The 16,017-nt window shown below is 43.9% G+C and overlaps 1 protein-coding gene across 1 annotated transcript; it reads left to right on the forward strand.

The window, feature by feature from the left end:
• The first annotated feature begins 5,301 nt into the window (after nucleotides 1-5,301).
• JPT1 (Jupiter microtubule associated homolog 1) lies at nucleotides 5,302-15,861 on the forward strand. Its single transcript, XM_030461602.1, has 5 exons — nucleotides 5,302-5,483; nucleotides 8,532-8,674; nucleotides 9,320-9,417; nucleotides 10,667-10,694; nucleotides 14,865-15,861. Exons 1-5 carry the CDS (start codon nucleotides 5,428-5,430, stop codon nucleotides 15,005-15,007), a joined length of 468 nt encoding a protein of 155 aa, XP_030317462.1. The 5' UTR covers nucleotides 5,302-5,427; the 3' UTR covers nucleotides 15,008-15,861.
• Nucleotides 15,862-16,017: the final 156 nt, after the last annotated feature.

Raw genomic sequence — 16,017 nt, forward strand, 5'->3', positions numbered from 1 at the left:
GTTCAGCATAAATTGAATTTTCTCTAGTATTTAGGAACAGGCTAATAGAAAATGGAGAAACATTGATCACCTGAATTTCTCCATTTCTCACATCTTTTTGCTACTCACCTGAGTTTCCTCCTCATATTTCTGAAATAATAGTTCTAAAAGTGCTGAATGGTGTTTGTGTAAGATGTAACTGCCTTGGTTAGGTAGAAATCAAGAAACTCAAAGGTCTCAGTTCCTTAAGAACCTCAAACACTTAATTTACAGAAGTCTAGCAAAACATTTAGTGGGCTGGCATATCCTGGTACATATTTTGTGTACACAGCAATGCAGCAATCTTACCCATTTTTCTAAAACCTTTTTTAAAACTCTTTTTGCATCATGCAAATATTCTGCTAAAATAGTTTATGTGTTGAATCCTGTTTCACTGTGACTTCATCTTCACTAAGCTGCTGCTAGGGGTGATGATTCAGAAGTGGAATTAAATGAGGTATAAACAATCTGTCTCAAATTATTTGCAGTTCACTTGAGCTGTTTGGCCTGGCTTGATTTGTAGCAGTTCTTGTGGTTTATGCTGGTAGCCTCATGGGCTACCAGAAGTCCAGATGCTGAAAGATAGAGGCAAACTGGGCAGAGAATTCTTGTTTTGCTTGTTGGGAGGTGAAGTTTTCAATCTTTACTAAGCAGCTGGGGTCTTCCAGGTGCCCAGGCAAATTATTTTACTACCCACAACTTTCAAATAATGTATTCTAAAGGGATTGCCATGCAATTTAGTTAATATTAATCTCATGGTTTTAAAATTAAAAATAATAGAGTAAGGCATGATTGTATACAGTATTCTAGCAAGTTCTTGTGGCTGACAAGTCTCTTCCTTTAGTAGACATTAGGCTGTTAGTTTCAGTTGTGGAAAGGACATAACCTTCAACATTTTTAAACTTTTCAGTTATTTTAAAAGATGTAACCAAAATTGATTGTTTCAGGCACCCAAAGCAAGACATTTTTAAATTCATGTGCAGTGGAGACAATGCCAGATTGGAAGAAGAGCTGGGTTAACACCTGAAAATCAGTGCCTTCAGTTTAGTGCACAATGGGCATAACACTTGCTTAAAAGGGCTCTTGTGAGGATCAGTATTAAGTGGCTCAAGATGCTGGTTCAGAAGGGGTTCTGGGAGTGTAAGGCTGTGCTGAAAAAGAAGATGCTGAACTGCCAGGGGTGTAAGGAAACACTTCACGTGGTAATGTGAGAGGGATTCTTGTACTGAGTATTGGAGGTATTCTCAGCAAAAGAAAAATTCCTGAAGTAGTACTGAGATAATTGCTGCCTCAAGGTAGCAATATCAAAACATTTGCAGCATTTCTGCAAAGGTTATGGTCAAAGTGATTATTTTCTTTGGAGAATGTTTCTTTCTAGTACTTTTATTTCATTACTTCCAAAGCAGACAATGTAATGTAAGTGCTGCCTTTTTGTCTGTTGGGTGCTGGTTCTATTGTGGCTGTTACTGCAACTTTAATGGAAAAGGTATAATGTGACTGGCTTGGAGAAATAATACTTTCTATGCTTCAGCCAGTTGGAAAGAATTGAATTTCTAAGGAATTGCAATTTGTTTTCAAAGCTAAAAATAAAAAAGTAGATGTGTCCTTGATCAGCATCTATTAAAAGTGAGCAATAAATTGAAGGGGTTTTATTAGAATTTGAGACTGTGGCCACTTCTCAGAATGCTTAAATCAGCTGGTGTGATGGAGTGTTGCAGAGCAATAAATTACAATCTAAAAGCATTTAAATAACTTGAATTTTTCTTAATTATATTAGCATTGTAATCTAATACAGTTCATTCTCTGGATTATTGAGGTTTGTTCACTCTGGCTGTTAACTGGTTCCCAAACTGACTGTGAATAGTGAACAATCCTCTACTTTATCTTGCTTTTTTTGTACTTGCGTCAGAGTGAATTGGTAGTGCAGCACTGTACCTACACACTTCTCCCTGGTGGTTTGGAGTGTCAGGATCAGTAGGAGATGGAAGGCTGGATTTTGATCCCTGTTGAGTTTTTGGTTGGTCTTTTAGCTGCTGAATCACAGAGGTTTCCTGGTTTCTTCTCCTGTAGTGTGGGACTAATGGTCTCTCCAGCATGGAGGTGCTGGGAGGCCCAGTTGATATTAATGAAATTGTTTTATTCCGTTTGAGGGGAAGAGTTTTCCTTGAGAGGATTTTCAGTTTGCATGAGAGGGATCCAGTAGTGTTGGTGGTGCTGTCAAAGAGGTGGGTAGCTGTCAGGGATCCCAGAACTGATGAGGGTGCTGCTGAAAGACAAGTTTATGGGTTGGTGAGGAGCTGCAGTGGGAATGGGGACTACAGGAAGAGCTGTCTTTTTTTACAGTTAATTAATGCTGAGATGACAATGACTTTTGAGAGATGGGGAAAGGTTGTGGAAGCCCAAATAAATAGTACATAGGTTGTTGCTCCTTAGGAAAGGGATATTCTCTAGAGGCACATGGATGCAAAGGACACCCTTTGTGATTAAAGCTGTATTTGGGGGTTTAGGTTTCAATATCCAGTCCATAGATCTTATTAAAGCAAATCTGATGCCCTGAAGGGTTCTTTTAGTATCCCTTGATTAAGAACTTCACAGTTTAAGCAAACTTGGACAAGACAAAAGTGGAATGAAAGGAGCTCTTTGAGGACTCCTCCCCTCCAGTGATGCTTGCCCTTTTTCTCACTAAGGATCAGTGCTTTGGAGGACAGTGACAGACTTGGTCCTGCTGGATGCCCAGACATGGGCAGCATGAATTGGTCACTCTTGGATTTTTTGTTGTTGTTAAGAGCTACATCTGCAACTTTGAGAGAAGTCTGGGCAGACTGATTTCAGCCTGTGTCCCCAATGGTAACTTCCTGTTATGACCTTCACCTGAAGATCTGGAAAGGCACCAAAGCAACTCACAGCTCCTGCAACATGCAGCATCTGCCCAGTAGGCTGAACCACTGAATCTGGATACCAGACTTCCACTGACTTTCCACCATTCAGAGCTTCAGATGCAGAAGTCTTTGACAGCTACAAATCCAGCTGTAGCAAGGATTATTTATTTGCTGATCTTACTCTTTACCTTCGACTGTGAACAAACTGGGGTAAGAAAAGAAGACAAGACTGAGCCAAAACCGATGTGTCTGAAACAAAGAAAGAATGTCTTGTGCCACTGTGCTGTAAGTAGCAGAGAGTGGTGTGAAGAAAAGGAACCCATGGTCACAGGAGCTGAGACTTTTCTCAAACCAATGGTATTCCTCCTTGCATTTCCTGGAGTCTTGTTCAGAATTCCAGATGGTTTTTGCATTAATTGCGGTGAATTTCAACAACAGGTGGAATTGTTTGGTGTCTTGAGTCTTTCAAACAGCTGCTGAGAATTGTTCTGGTCAAATGTCATCATCCTGGGAAGGATTCTAGGTCCTGTTTTTGTGGCAGTCTTCATAAACACCTTCATCTTGTTATGGGTAAATAATCAGCAAAGCAGCTTTTATTTAAAGACAATCCTACAGTCAGGACTGTCTTGGAGATCAATGGGGTTCCTTGGAAATACTGAAGATTCCGAGTTTTAAAGCTGCATGTCAAAACTAGCTTTGAGTGGAACGGGTTTTTCCTCATCTTGGCTTTAAAAAAATGGCTCCTTGTGTCTCAGGGGTACAAATCTAAGAGTCAAATCCTGTGGGTTTGAGTGAAAAGCATTTAGATGACAAAATGCTTTGGAAAGCTCCCAAGAAAGCAGTTGCTTACCTGTATGCAAGTAGATATCATTTGACTTCCTAATGCCCAAGCCTAAGGGATAATAGAATTTAAACAACTGTGTCATGTTACTTAAAAATTTCCCTTTCATCTTCCTCTAGAAAGATGTGAATGCTACAGAGAATTCCCTGGGGACCTAAATAGTGGTTGGGGCATAAGTCTTTTTTTCTTTCTTTTTTTTCTTAGATCATAGATTAGGAAAAAAATAGAATACTGTAATCCTGGTTGTGTAGTTTTAGCAGTTCATCTCTTTTCTGAGTTGTGTTAATACTAGGGCTGGTGTGAGTTTGGACAGTTGACACTTGATGTGATGACACAGAGTGAAGTAGCACAAACCTTGCATTTTCTAGACCAAAAGCCTGTTTTCTAGATTGAAGTGTTCTGGGGGTATTGAGGGCTGTGATTAGTGCGAACTGGGAGTGATGGATAGAGTAGACAAGAAGTTTGCTTCCTCTTTCTTCCTTCTGTTTGTACTGTAGGACAAACTACAGGAACATTTGCAGTGGGAGGTCCCAATGTGTTAATTTTGGAGTTGAAGTTGTGGTCAAGGCAGTATCTGTGTGTCATCTGTGGAATTTGGGAAGCTTCCCATCACCAAATCAAAGGTGGATTAGACAGAGGTCAGCAGCCAACCTGTGTAATTTATGTGCTAGATGAGTTTTGTGGCTGCTCCACAGCACAAAAGGCAGCCTTGTGCTGTCAGGGCACAGGTGAGCAGAGTGCTGAGCACTTTATCGTAGATGTTTGCAGAATCGTCTGACAGTACAAACAGGTTTATTCCACTCTATATTTTGAGGCGTTTCCCACCAGCCCTGGTGTCCCTGCGTGAGCCATTGGAGCGTCCCCATGCTCACGTGAGCCAACCTCTAACACTGCAGCAGCCTTGTGTCAACGCCTCACACACCTCGGGGCCTCCATATTGTTCATCCCTGTTATTTATTTCTGGAGCTGCGCCATGACGTGCTCTGAGGCAACTCGAAGGCAGGTATGGGCCAAGCTGCCTCCCAACATGGCATCCCATAGTGTGAAGGAGCAGGGCCTCCATGGGGATGGCTCAGTGGGGGGTGTTGGTGGCACTTGAAGTGATGTCCATAGGGGTGTCCTGGGGACAGTTGGGACATGAAGGGGCGTTTGTTGAAAGAGGGGGCAGCTCCCTTCAGCTGCGCTCCCCTCACACCGGGGACTCCGCGGCCCTCGGTCCCCTCACGAGGGAAACGGCAGCGAGACTTTTGTCTCTGTGTGTGTGTGGCTCAGCCAATCACAGCTCACCTGGTGCGAGCGACGGGCCTCCCGCCAATCATCAACAAAAGGCTCCGCCGCACGGGCACAGCCAATCATCGGCGAGCAGACGTATTGCTTCACCAATCAGCTGTTACGGATGAGGCAAGGCGCCTCAGAATGGGCGGTGAGGCGGGCCAGCAGGCAGAGTGGCAGAGCACGGTCCAATAGAAGCGCGGAATTGAATTTGAACCATCCAATGAGGAGACGGCAGAGGGGCGGGTCTTAAGCTGAGGATAAAAGAAGCGTCTGGCGCGGGCGGCGGCTGCAGTTGTCACCGGCAGCAGCCGTGCCGGGAAGGAGTGGGAGGGTCTGCGATCCCGGGACCGTCACTCCCCGCCTGGCCTCAACTGAGCCCTTTCTTCGTCCTCCGTCTCTTCCATCCCCGCTGCCATGACCACTACCACCACCTTTTCGGGCATGGACCCCAGTGGCAGGAACAGCTCCAGGTCCGGCGGGGGCTCGGGGGCCGTTGGGACCGTTCGGGCGGCGGGGCTAAGGGCGTTCACGGCTGGGCCCGCCACTCCCCTCGCCTCAGTGCCAGGGAGCCCGGCGGGGCTTGGCCGGAGCAGCTCTGCGGAGGGGTGGTGGGACTCAGTTCGGCGTTGTGCTGAGCCGGGGGGGCCGCAGGCTCCGGCCGTGTCTGTATTCGGCGTGTGCGGTTCCTCTTCACCGTTTCTCGGGCGGGTCAGCGGGAGGCAGCGGCCGCGCCCAGGCGGGGGCAGTGGGTGGCTGTGAGCTCGGCGAGTCAGCTGCGCTGCTGGGGGGGGTGGTGAGGGGGCGAGGGTGAGGGGTGGCAGGCCTTGGCCGTGCCCTGCCGCAGCTGCCCGAGGGAGGGGGTGTGGGAGCTGCGGGGGTGGGAGCTGCCGGGGTGTGCCTGTGCGTCCCTGCCTCTTCCGAACAAAGAAGGGAGGCGACTCGCTGCCTCGCTGCGCGGCCGCGCAGCCACATCGGGGAGGGGGGCGAGTGGGAGGTGTATGGCACCCACTGTGCCCCTGCTCCCCTCCTCACCCCGCCGCCTTCTCACTGCCCCTGCTGAGCCCGTCCGTACCCCCTGTCTGGCGGAGCAGCCCCGGAGGCTGCCGCGTTCTGGGTGGGGCCGAGCGGGCTCCATTGTCTGCTCTCCCCGGCCTCCCCCCCCTGCTCGCCCCGGCAGGAGCCAGGGGGTCGCTCCCCGCACCCCTTGGCTCTTGTGGCCGCCCAGCACCTCGCCCTGTCCGGGCTGGCCGCTTCCTTGAGCTGCTTTGCCCGCCGTCTGGCAGAGAAACGGGCTGGGGGGGGGGAAGAGCCCCTTCCCCCTGCTCCAACCCCGCGGCGGGGCCTCGGTCGGGCTCCCGGGAGCAAACGAAGGGTGGGGAGGGGGAGGAAGCCGAAGCTTGTCTCGAAACAAAGAAAACTTGGCAGGTAGGTGTGGAAAAGGTGCACGGCACTTTGCCGGGCATTCACGTTTTGCTTAAGTAACAGCCGGCCTAGGCGAGGATCATGTCGATTTTTCAAACCATCACGTCTTTTTTTTTTTTTTTTAACTTCGGTAAGGTATTGGCCTGACAAAGCAGATGCTTCCTGTTTGCTTTGCTTTTCGGAGTGCACTTTGGAACAAAGCAAAAAAACAAAACAAAGCCCCCCCCAAAAAAAACCCCCACGCAACCCCTTTAAAAGGATTGGTTCCTGGAGGGAGCTTCGTGTGAATTTTCAGTATACATCACTGGGTATCGTGCCCTTTTAAGAGCAGTTCATTGCTTGAAGTATTAAAAATGTAGCTTTGATGAAGCATGTTACATCTCAGGGCTGTGAGAGGCTTCTAATAAAATGTCAACCTCTAGCTGAGGTTGGCAAGAGAGACTGTGCTTTTTAACAGTTTGGGTGATGCCTTTATTTTCCTTTCAGTTGCCTCTGTTATTAATTTCGTTAAGACTGTTAGTGGAAACTGTTCCATTCTGTTCAGAGAGTACTGGTTTCATTGCTCCAGCAAAATAAAGGTGATCTAAGATGTGGGAACAAGTCCTTATGTGAACAAACAGTTCTTCAAACCCGTAAGTGCAGCAGATGTAACTAAGAAAATAAACCTTCTGTACCAGGACATGTCCTCTGGGAGATAAGGGGGAAGATAATGGAATGAGTCAGGACCATAATACTGTATCTCTTAAGTCAGAAAGGAGACAAAATCACAAGCATGTCCTTGGATTTATAAAACATTCGATCTACTGGGATCTTCCAGTTAGCAGCAGGGCATTAGTAATTAGAACTCTGGAGATTTTTGTAAGGAAAACTAGTGTGCTAGTTAAGGAAAACTATCCATGCCAAACATGTTTGTGAATTTTTCTTGCTGGTGAGTTTTATGGACTGGAGAAGTGTTTTGTGTTGCATCTGGAATGCAACTGGCAAAAAGTCTCTAAAGATCTGAAATCTTTTGCCAGTGGTGATGACATGTAAAAACAGAATTGTCCTTTGTGTGGAATTCTGAGGTTTGGTGCACTAACAAGCAGTGTACTGTTTTCTGTTGCAAAGTTCTAACTTTTTATTAAATTATTTGTAAAGATGTGGAAGTGTGCACTGTCTCTTGATTGTTCTGGTCTTCATTTCAGAGCACTGGATGTCTTACAAGCCATTTTGGTGTACTCACATCTCTGGGGGTTGTGACAGTTCTCAGTTCTTATGTGGCCTTATACATTTTTACTCTCCAGACTTTTGTCTGTCTTCTCCAGCCAAGACATCACCCTTGAAAAGATCTCATGCTTAAGAAAATAAGATATGAATGAATTGACATGTCAGGATTTATTTTGCTGCTGCTGCTGTTCATTTTGGTTGATTCCTGTGAGTTGGAAAACAGACCACAATACAGCTCAGGGAGTACTGGGCAAGTTTATTTTCTGTCTAATAGAAAATTGTTAGATTTAGGTTATATATCTGGATCTTTGTACACGTGTCTCTCCTAAATATAGTCTGACTTACAACAGTCCAGTCCAGTAGCAGGCTGCAGCCCTCAGTCATCATCAATTTCGCCTCATATGCCAAACTTTAGTCTTGCTGTGCTGCCAGTTTGAAGATTAATGCTTGCCTTCACAGGGTTCTCTTAAAAAAGCTGGAATGTGACATGCCCACAGACTTTTTCTGTTGTCTCAGACTGAAGATTGGTAGCAGCAGCTCTTGTTGACACCAAGTCAAGGGCACAAGCAGAGTACTGGAGTGTTTTATTTTTGTAAGTGTCACTAAAGAGAAGAGTAGTGGAGATACAGTGCCTGCCTGGAGTGAATGCTGGCAGGCAGCTTGCAGTTACAGCTCAAATTATGTGCTGAAGACGTGCTGGTCTACATCAGGTATTTTACAGCCAACATGTGATGCATTCATGTTGTGTGGTTTGTTGGGACAGCGTTTTTACCCTGTGTGAAACTCAAAAGCCTACAGTGATCTCTTGGCTTATTACTCTGGTTTTATATATTGGTACTGATGCATGCAAGGCTGTAAAGCTGACTCTTTCTCTCTCTTTCTCACTCCAGAGTGCTGCGTCCTCCTGGTGGTGGATCCAACTTTTCCTTTGGTTTTGATGAACCAAAAGAACAACCTGTGCGAAGGAACAAGATGGCATCCAGCATCTTTGGAACTCCAGAAGAAAACCCACCTTCCTGGGCTAAATCCTCGGGTAAAAGCATAATGCTTTGTTTCCAGATTCCTCATGTGCAGAAATTCAGTTTTTTTTATGAGCCTGCAGCTCCTGGTAGCTCAGTGTGGAAACCAAAATTTGCTCTACTTGGTGGCCCAGGGCTATAAATGATGTCAACTTGAATGGGATTTTTTATTTCTCATTTTGAATTAATTCCAGAAGGGTTTGGTTTTTGTTTTGTTTGGGTTGGTGGGTTTTTGTTTGTGATTTGGTTTTGTTTTGGTTTGTTTTTTTAATACAAGTCTTGGATATAGATGTTGCAAGCAAATAGCTGAGAGAATTGCATTTTGAATGTGATTTGTCCAAGTTAATCAAGCCAGAGTAAGTCAAACTTGTGTCTGATTGATCTTGATTAATTAGAGGAAGTTCAGCTTTGTGTTGTACTTGCAGCTGGGATTAAGCTCTCATTTTGCAGAGCACTTCCAGTATGGGTGGCATTGGGACTCTGCTGCATGAGATGCTGTTGTAAAATAGGAATGTGTGAGACACAAGTTAAAAGACCAGAACATCTTAGGGTGGTAAAGCTTGTATTAAAAATCAAACAAACAAAACCCAGAGTACTTATGATCTGCTTTTCCAGTAAATTTATCTTGCAACCTGATTAGAATCAATCTCTGCTTATAGGGACTAAGCCAGGTGAAATCAGAGAAGACTGTGAATCATCTGGACCACAAAGGAGTGACTCAACTGAAGTAAACTGTGGAGATTTGGTAGATCCCAAGGTCAGTACAGTAACTATGAAGAGCCTGATAATAGAACAGTTCAAACTCTGTGATTTGTCCTCAGTGTTCACACAGTTGGAAGGTTGTAGGGTTTGAATCCCCTCTTAATTGTGAAAGTCTTACAGTATAGTGATGAAGGGCTGGATTTTTCTAACAGCAAATATAAGTGAGATTACATTTATAGCTGCTAGTGCAGAAAACAAAAGTAAACTGATTAGTCTAATTCTATTTTCTACTTAATTGTATTAAATAGTGTGGCTCTTAGCTTAGGAAACAAATGCTTTAAATGTGGAATACTTTAATTTTATGCAGTAGTTATAGCTGTAGACAGCAGAAGCTTGGACCTAATGTCCTGCAGCTTCTCTTGAGATTTAATGCAATACCTTTGGGTGAGTTCCTGTACATTTGTATCTCGATGACTGCAGTTTTGCTTTGTAATTAACATTGTTAAATCTGTGGAAGTTGATATAATGTGGTGCAATTGAGCCTTGGCTGCTGGAACACTATCAGTTTCTTTGTGTCGAGTTGCAGCCTGTGAGCAGATTCAGTATCTAAAGAATGCTGAGCTGTTGACTGACAGTGAGGGAAACTTTATCAGTAACATTGCAAAAAAGCTGGTCTGTATTTCACAAATGAAGCTAACATCCTGGATACAACACATGCCCTTGGCCTTGATAACAGATTAATGTTTGGTGTTGGAAGGAGTTGCTTTAGGGTAAAGGAGAAAACACTGAACGATTGCTGATTGCTTAGGGTGTCACTTCCCTGTCACTTCTCTGTGGCAGTTACAATGCTTTGCTGCCTGATGCAGGATGCTGTATATAATGAAGCAGCTTTATATTTATATAATAAAGCACCACCTTTATCCTTCAGCCTGGAATAACAGCTATGCCACATGTCAGTAGGATTGCTTCAGTGACATCTGTCTCTTGATATTTTTAGAAGTATGTTAGGTAGTTAAAGAGCTGATGAAGTTGTGTTAGTCACTGTAAGAAATGCTGCTTACAAACCCATAATATTTATCTGTACAAGTGTGTATGCAGGACTCACCATGCCACTGATACCTGGCCCTAAGAGCCTGCTGGTGGTCTGGAAGTGCTTCAGCAGACCTGGCCCTCAGAAGGAGTTGCCCCACAGATAGACCTGTGCCTGCCACCATGATCAGAACACTGAGAGTTGAGTGCCCTCCTGATGGAGGGGGAAAACACATCCTCAGGTGTGGGAACTAATGTGTTTCTCTCTCTTCTAGGGAAGAGATGGTGGTGGTGAAACTTCTGGTGAGTAACTCCTTTGGACTGTTTTAGTAAAAGCTTTTTCCAGTTAGGTGCTTTTGAAAGGGGATATATAAATGGTCATGGATTAGGAGAAGCAGCTTGGGATTGTTCCTTGATTCTCTCAAATCAATAAATTGACCTGACATATTCAGTGGAAGTGTGGATATGGGATGAAATGGAATGCCAGATAGCAGTCAGGTTAAAAAAGAGAACAGTCCTGTTCAGTGATTGTGCCAGCAGCAGTTGGAGTCAAGATTTGTTCAAGTACTAGAAGGCAAGGTGGATGCCAGCTTGCAAAATCTTCAGTAGTTGAAAGACTAAATCACTGATAGAGCAGCTTATAATTAAGTAGTGCAGTCAACCTACAGGATTTTAGTTTAGCAATTTACTACTTTCCCATTCTCACATAGCAAACAGGACATTCACAGAAATAATCAAACCCAGCTACTGCATCTGAAAGTGTCTGCATCAACTAGCTTTAAAGTTCCTGTTGCTTTTCAAATGCTGATTTTTTTTTGCCAAGGGAAGCCCTAGCAGCTTGCATGTTAATCTTAAAAGTGTTTCTCCTGGCTCTGAGGCTGGAAATCTCTCCTTTGCAAGATTCACCTAAAGAATAGCTTACTTCCTGGTGAGAGGAATGTGTGTTGACTGGTACTTTATAAGTGCTACTTTCAACACCTAAGAGCTGTGGGACATTACTAAAGCCATTAGCAGTTCCATGTCCTGAAAAGATTTCTGCTAGGAGGGTGGGAGTCTTTCCAGAATATTTTAACTACCTTTAAGTGATACCTGTTCCCCAAATAAGTCTCACCTCTTTAGCCAGCTGCTTCTAAGTAAACCATACAGACTTCTGAAGTATTTTCCATATGTGTCTGATCTTAATTAGCACTGCAGGCATTTAGAGTTTATGCCTCAAGTAAGAGGATGTGGTCTGATAAGTAGAAGGGCTCTGCTGCTGCTTCTCCTGGTGCTTGTTTAAACCAGCTCCCAGGGTCAGGTGAGAGCCTGCAGGCAGTGGTGAGGCAAAAAGGGATGGGGTAGGAGGAAGCAGAAACAGGACTGCCTGTGTGAGCAACAGCTGACTGAAACTTTGAGTACAAAATTATATTCCTGACTCTTAGAACAAGTTCCCATTTTCACAGATGTCATGTTTGTTGGCTTTTGGTTTGTTTCTGATAGGGGACAGTCAAGGAAATTCTTGTCAGATACCAAGTAAGTGCATGCTGGGAGGTTTTAAAAAAAAATTGTGGCTGGAAAGTGACTGGAGTTGTTTACTATTGTGACCATGACATTCAAAAATAAATTTTTGAGGATGGTCAATATGAAATAAAAAATGATAGCCAAACATTTGAATTTTAAACTTCCACTGATTAATGGAGAGATTGATTAGGAAAGGAGTAGAAAGTTAATGTTTTCTGGACATGGTGCCTGTGGCAAATATTTGAGAATCTTGATAGATTGTTAAATAAATTCCTACCATTGATCACTTCGTATATTAATGGAGCACAATTATGTTGAGCTATCTGTGTCACCCCACACTTTGATATTCCTGCTGTGTGAGGTGGTGAATGTCCCACCTGTCACACCTGATTCTGTGCTTGGTGTTGCAGAGCTGTCTGCACCAGCTGAAAGGGGCTGAATGAATTCACCTCCAAGCAGTAGCTCTCTGCATACCAGCTCACAGTATCACTAGATTCTTAATAGGTTTCCATCATAAAAGAATGCTTTTTTTTTGAGTTTGGAAACTATTTTCTGTATGTTACTGATTATAAAACCCCAAGTAGGTGTCAGGTGGGGCATGCATATCTTTTTTCTCATGTCTGTCTAGGGAAAGAAAACATCTTCCTCTTGCAGCAGTGTTCCAGTTTCCTGTTTGGAAGCTGGTTTCCTGTTTCCAGTGGTTTGCAGTATACTCAGCTATTTTAGAGTTCATACCCTTTCTAATAAGGGAAGAACTTTAACATTTGATCTGATCCTATTGAGTTTACCAATTTAGTTTTCAGGTTAGCAAACTTATCTCCACCTTATCTCCACGTGGGGATTACTGATGGCTGCACAAAGTTCCCCTTCCCCTGTGACAGCAGTTCTGGTTCTTTCACAGTTCAGTTAGCACTGTGTACTTACTGAGTGTGACAAGCTAAGGAGAACTAGACAGCACCCAATTGACTGTCACCAGTGATACACAGGAAGGTGAACTCTGGCATTTGGTGAACAGATGATCATCATGAGCACTGCACAGTGCTGGGACTGTCTGCTGAGAGCAGGGACAAAGGAGCATTCAGCACTGCATGAGCAGTGGGCATGGCCCTGGTTGTTCCCAGCTTGCTGAGTAAGCAGGCAGTGGTACACGAGCCACAGAAGCATCAAGCTCAAAAACTTCATGTTAAGTGTTTTGTTCTGATGTGTCTGTGGGTTAATGGGTACAGCAGAGAATTTAGACTGTAGATTTTGCATAGAGACTGTATGAAGTTGCTGGAGTCCTTTGCTGTTGTTAGAAGTGCTAGAGACAAGGGGGCCAGGGGCACAAGTGGGTTTTTAATGTATCTGATCAAATTCTGATGCAAAGATTGCTAAAAAAAAAAAAATAAAAAAAAAACAAACCCACAAAAAGGTGAGTTTCCACAGGACTGGAGGAAAGCCACTCCTGTGGGTAGGGTGGTAGCTAAAGAATAGGAAGCTAAGGGTAGAGCTTAGTGATTGCTTTTCAGGTTGGAAAAATGAGCCTGGAAGTGATGCTGGGACTAGTTTTATTCATCCTGGAAAAGGTAATGAACAGTGAAGTGTCTCCAATTTTCTTGGTGATATTGGCTCGTTCAGGTAGCCAAATGTGCTGATGTTAAGAAAGTTTATCAGAAGCACTCAGTTTAAACAACACAGGCAGTAAAATGTGGCAGAATAATGTTTATAACACCTAATCCATGTCATTCTTGTGTCAGCTCTGTCACGTCACTTCTGAGTGTTATTACTGAAACCTCTCTGAAATGTTTGGAAGTGCCAGCAAAATGTTGAATATTGTCAGGGAGAGACTGGGAAATGACAGTGGTTTGCCTCTGTACAAAATTAACTGCCCACATCTTGAATTGTATATGCAGTCCTTGAGGTTGTAAAGGCCAGAAGGGTGTGACAAGGGGCAGAGGAAGGTAATGGGAAAGCAGCTGCATTATGAGGTGGGACAAAAATCTCCAGTTTGAGATGGTTGGGGGGAGATGGATCAAGATTTGCTGAATCATAAATGTGCAGATTCAGGTGGATGTGCAGCTGTTCCCCACTTTCTCCAAAGCAGGAACTGGTGACCATTAAGAATTGGAATGGAAATGGAATTAAGATCCCTGTGAAAAAAAGACAAAATACATCTTCATTGAGCTGGTGGAGAAGCTCCACTCCCCTTGCCCCACCAAGTATCAGCAAGTTACTGATTTGGGCCTTTGGCTCATAATTATTTGTTAATTTTTTAATATTTTATAGGATATACATCTTATATTTTTATAGAACTCGAGTTCCTAAGGTGCTCACTGTGCTCATGCGTTGTCACTGAAGCAGATACATTAATGATTTGCTACAGTATCTAAAGTGCTTCCAGTGAAGAATTCCTCCTGTATTCTGTCTTCACTTGTGGTTGTTGAAAAATATTTAAAATAGATGCAACAATCATGTGCTTTCATGTGCAATTGGAGCCTACCCATGCATGGCTGTTCCCTAGTCTGTCCTGTGTGAAGCCTCAGGAGTGTCTGTCAGATACTCTTCCCTCCAGCTATTAAGGCTGGAATGTGGTTTGAGCCCTTGCTTTGAGTACTGGTGCTTCTGTGACTTGGTTTCCTGCACCTGCTCAGACTTGGGTTATGATTGTCATAGTCAAACACTGACTAATGTGTACAAGATTTAAGACTGAAGCTGCTTGTCATTAAAAGAAACAACCATGCTGAGGTCCTCTAGCAGCAGCTGAGTGAATGTGGCTCTTGAATGCCTGAAAGTGAATTATAAGGCCTCAGAGTTCATCTGACAAACACTTCAGAAGGCTGAAGTCTGTCCTGACAGCAAGTCTGTCCTTACAGCACTCTGAGTGTGTCTGTAAGCCTGGAGAAAACTTACAGGAGCTGAGCTTCTGTCTAATCCAGTGAAACATCTGGATTGCATCATTCACATCAGACACTTTAAAAGCTTCTTTTCTTCTAGAAAACACTGAGGCTGATGTAGAAGCTGCCCCAGGTCAGAATGAAGAAAAATCCCTGCCTGCTGCACCTGTTCCTAGCCCAGTAGCACCAGCACCATCCAGGAGAAATCCACCCGGTGGCAAGTCCAGCCTAGTCCTTGGTTAAAACTTTCCCTTCCTGACTGTTTTGAACTCGTGTCTGTTTCTTTCCCCCATGCTTGTGAACTGCACAACTTGAGCCTGACTGTTCATCTCGAATTTCTTTCATTAAAAAGAAGCACTTTATGTACTCCATCTTTTTTTTTTTTTTTTTTTTTTTTTTGAGATCAAGGGTTTCAAGGGTTTTTTCCACTTCTGTCCTGTGTTTCCCCCAGATCTACTGGAAGTGACATGAGTGTTTTCTAGTGATAGACTTGAGGGAAAGCTTTATGAAGTATAGTAACGTCATTCAAAGGAGAGTAGCTTGGTTCTAAGTGTGCTTAGAGGGTTTTTGTACTGAGATTTTTTTTTTATTTTTTTTTTTAGAACCCCTTAGCTTTACAAGGTTCTAGAATTAAACAGGCCAGCAAACAATCAGCAAGAGCAGTCCCTTCCTCCACATGTGGGATTTGGGGGTGTCAAAGGCTTCATTGACTACATGTGGTAAATGCCTTCAGCCCTGCTGTGCCATGTAAATTGTGAAGTGGTTAATGTACACCATGCTGCCTTGACAAATTTAAAAATCTTGACACTGGACTACTGTGAAGTGCAGGGTATGTGCCAAATAGAGGGCTGATGACCAGAGCCACCTGGCCTAATGCTAGGAGGGGATTTGTTCGGATTTTATTAAGTAAAGGTGGAGTGGATCTTATGAATAAATAAAAACTACAGGGCATTTTTTTTACAACTGACTCAATGCTGTGCATGATTATGCTGGTGCTTGACCATGAGGTGAAAATCTCATCCTTCAAAGTGTGTGTTGTAATTTCACAAAGCTGGACTGTTGCTTAAAAGTAAATAATATAGAAATTTTGAAGCAGTGTTTCCTGTGTGGGTTTTATTTCATGGGTTTGCTTTTGCTTTGCTCTCAGCTGCCCTTGTCTCTGCCAACCTGCCCTGCTCTAACAGGTGGAATGCAGCAAAGAGGAGGGTTTTACACCTGGCTTGAGGGGCACCCTCATGTGCCATCTTCATCAG

The sequence above is a fragment of the Calypte anna genome, chromosome 18, assembly GCF_003957555.1.
Source record: "Calypte anna isolate BGI_N300 chromosome 18, bCalAnn1_v1.p, whole genome shotgun sequence".
NCBI classification, from domain to species: Eukaryota; Metazoa; Chordata; class Aves; order Apodiformes; family Trochilidae; genus Calypte; species Calypte anna.

Excerpts from the sequence above, each read along its gene's own strand:
- JPT1 (XM_030461602.1), top strand. The coding sequence starts at position 5,428 with ATGACCACTACCACCACCTTTTCGGGCATGGACCCCAGTGGCAGGAAC. Across the intron at positions 5,484-8,531 it reads AGTGGCAGGAACAGCTCCAG|AGTGCTGCGTCCTCCTGGTG; the intron begins GTCCGGCGGGGG and ends TTCTCACTCCAG. Across the intron at positions 8,675-9,319 it reads TTCCTGGGCTAAATCCTCGG|GGACTAAGCCAGGTGAAATC; the intron begins GTAAAAGCATAA and ends CTCTGCTTATAG.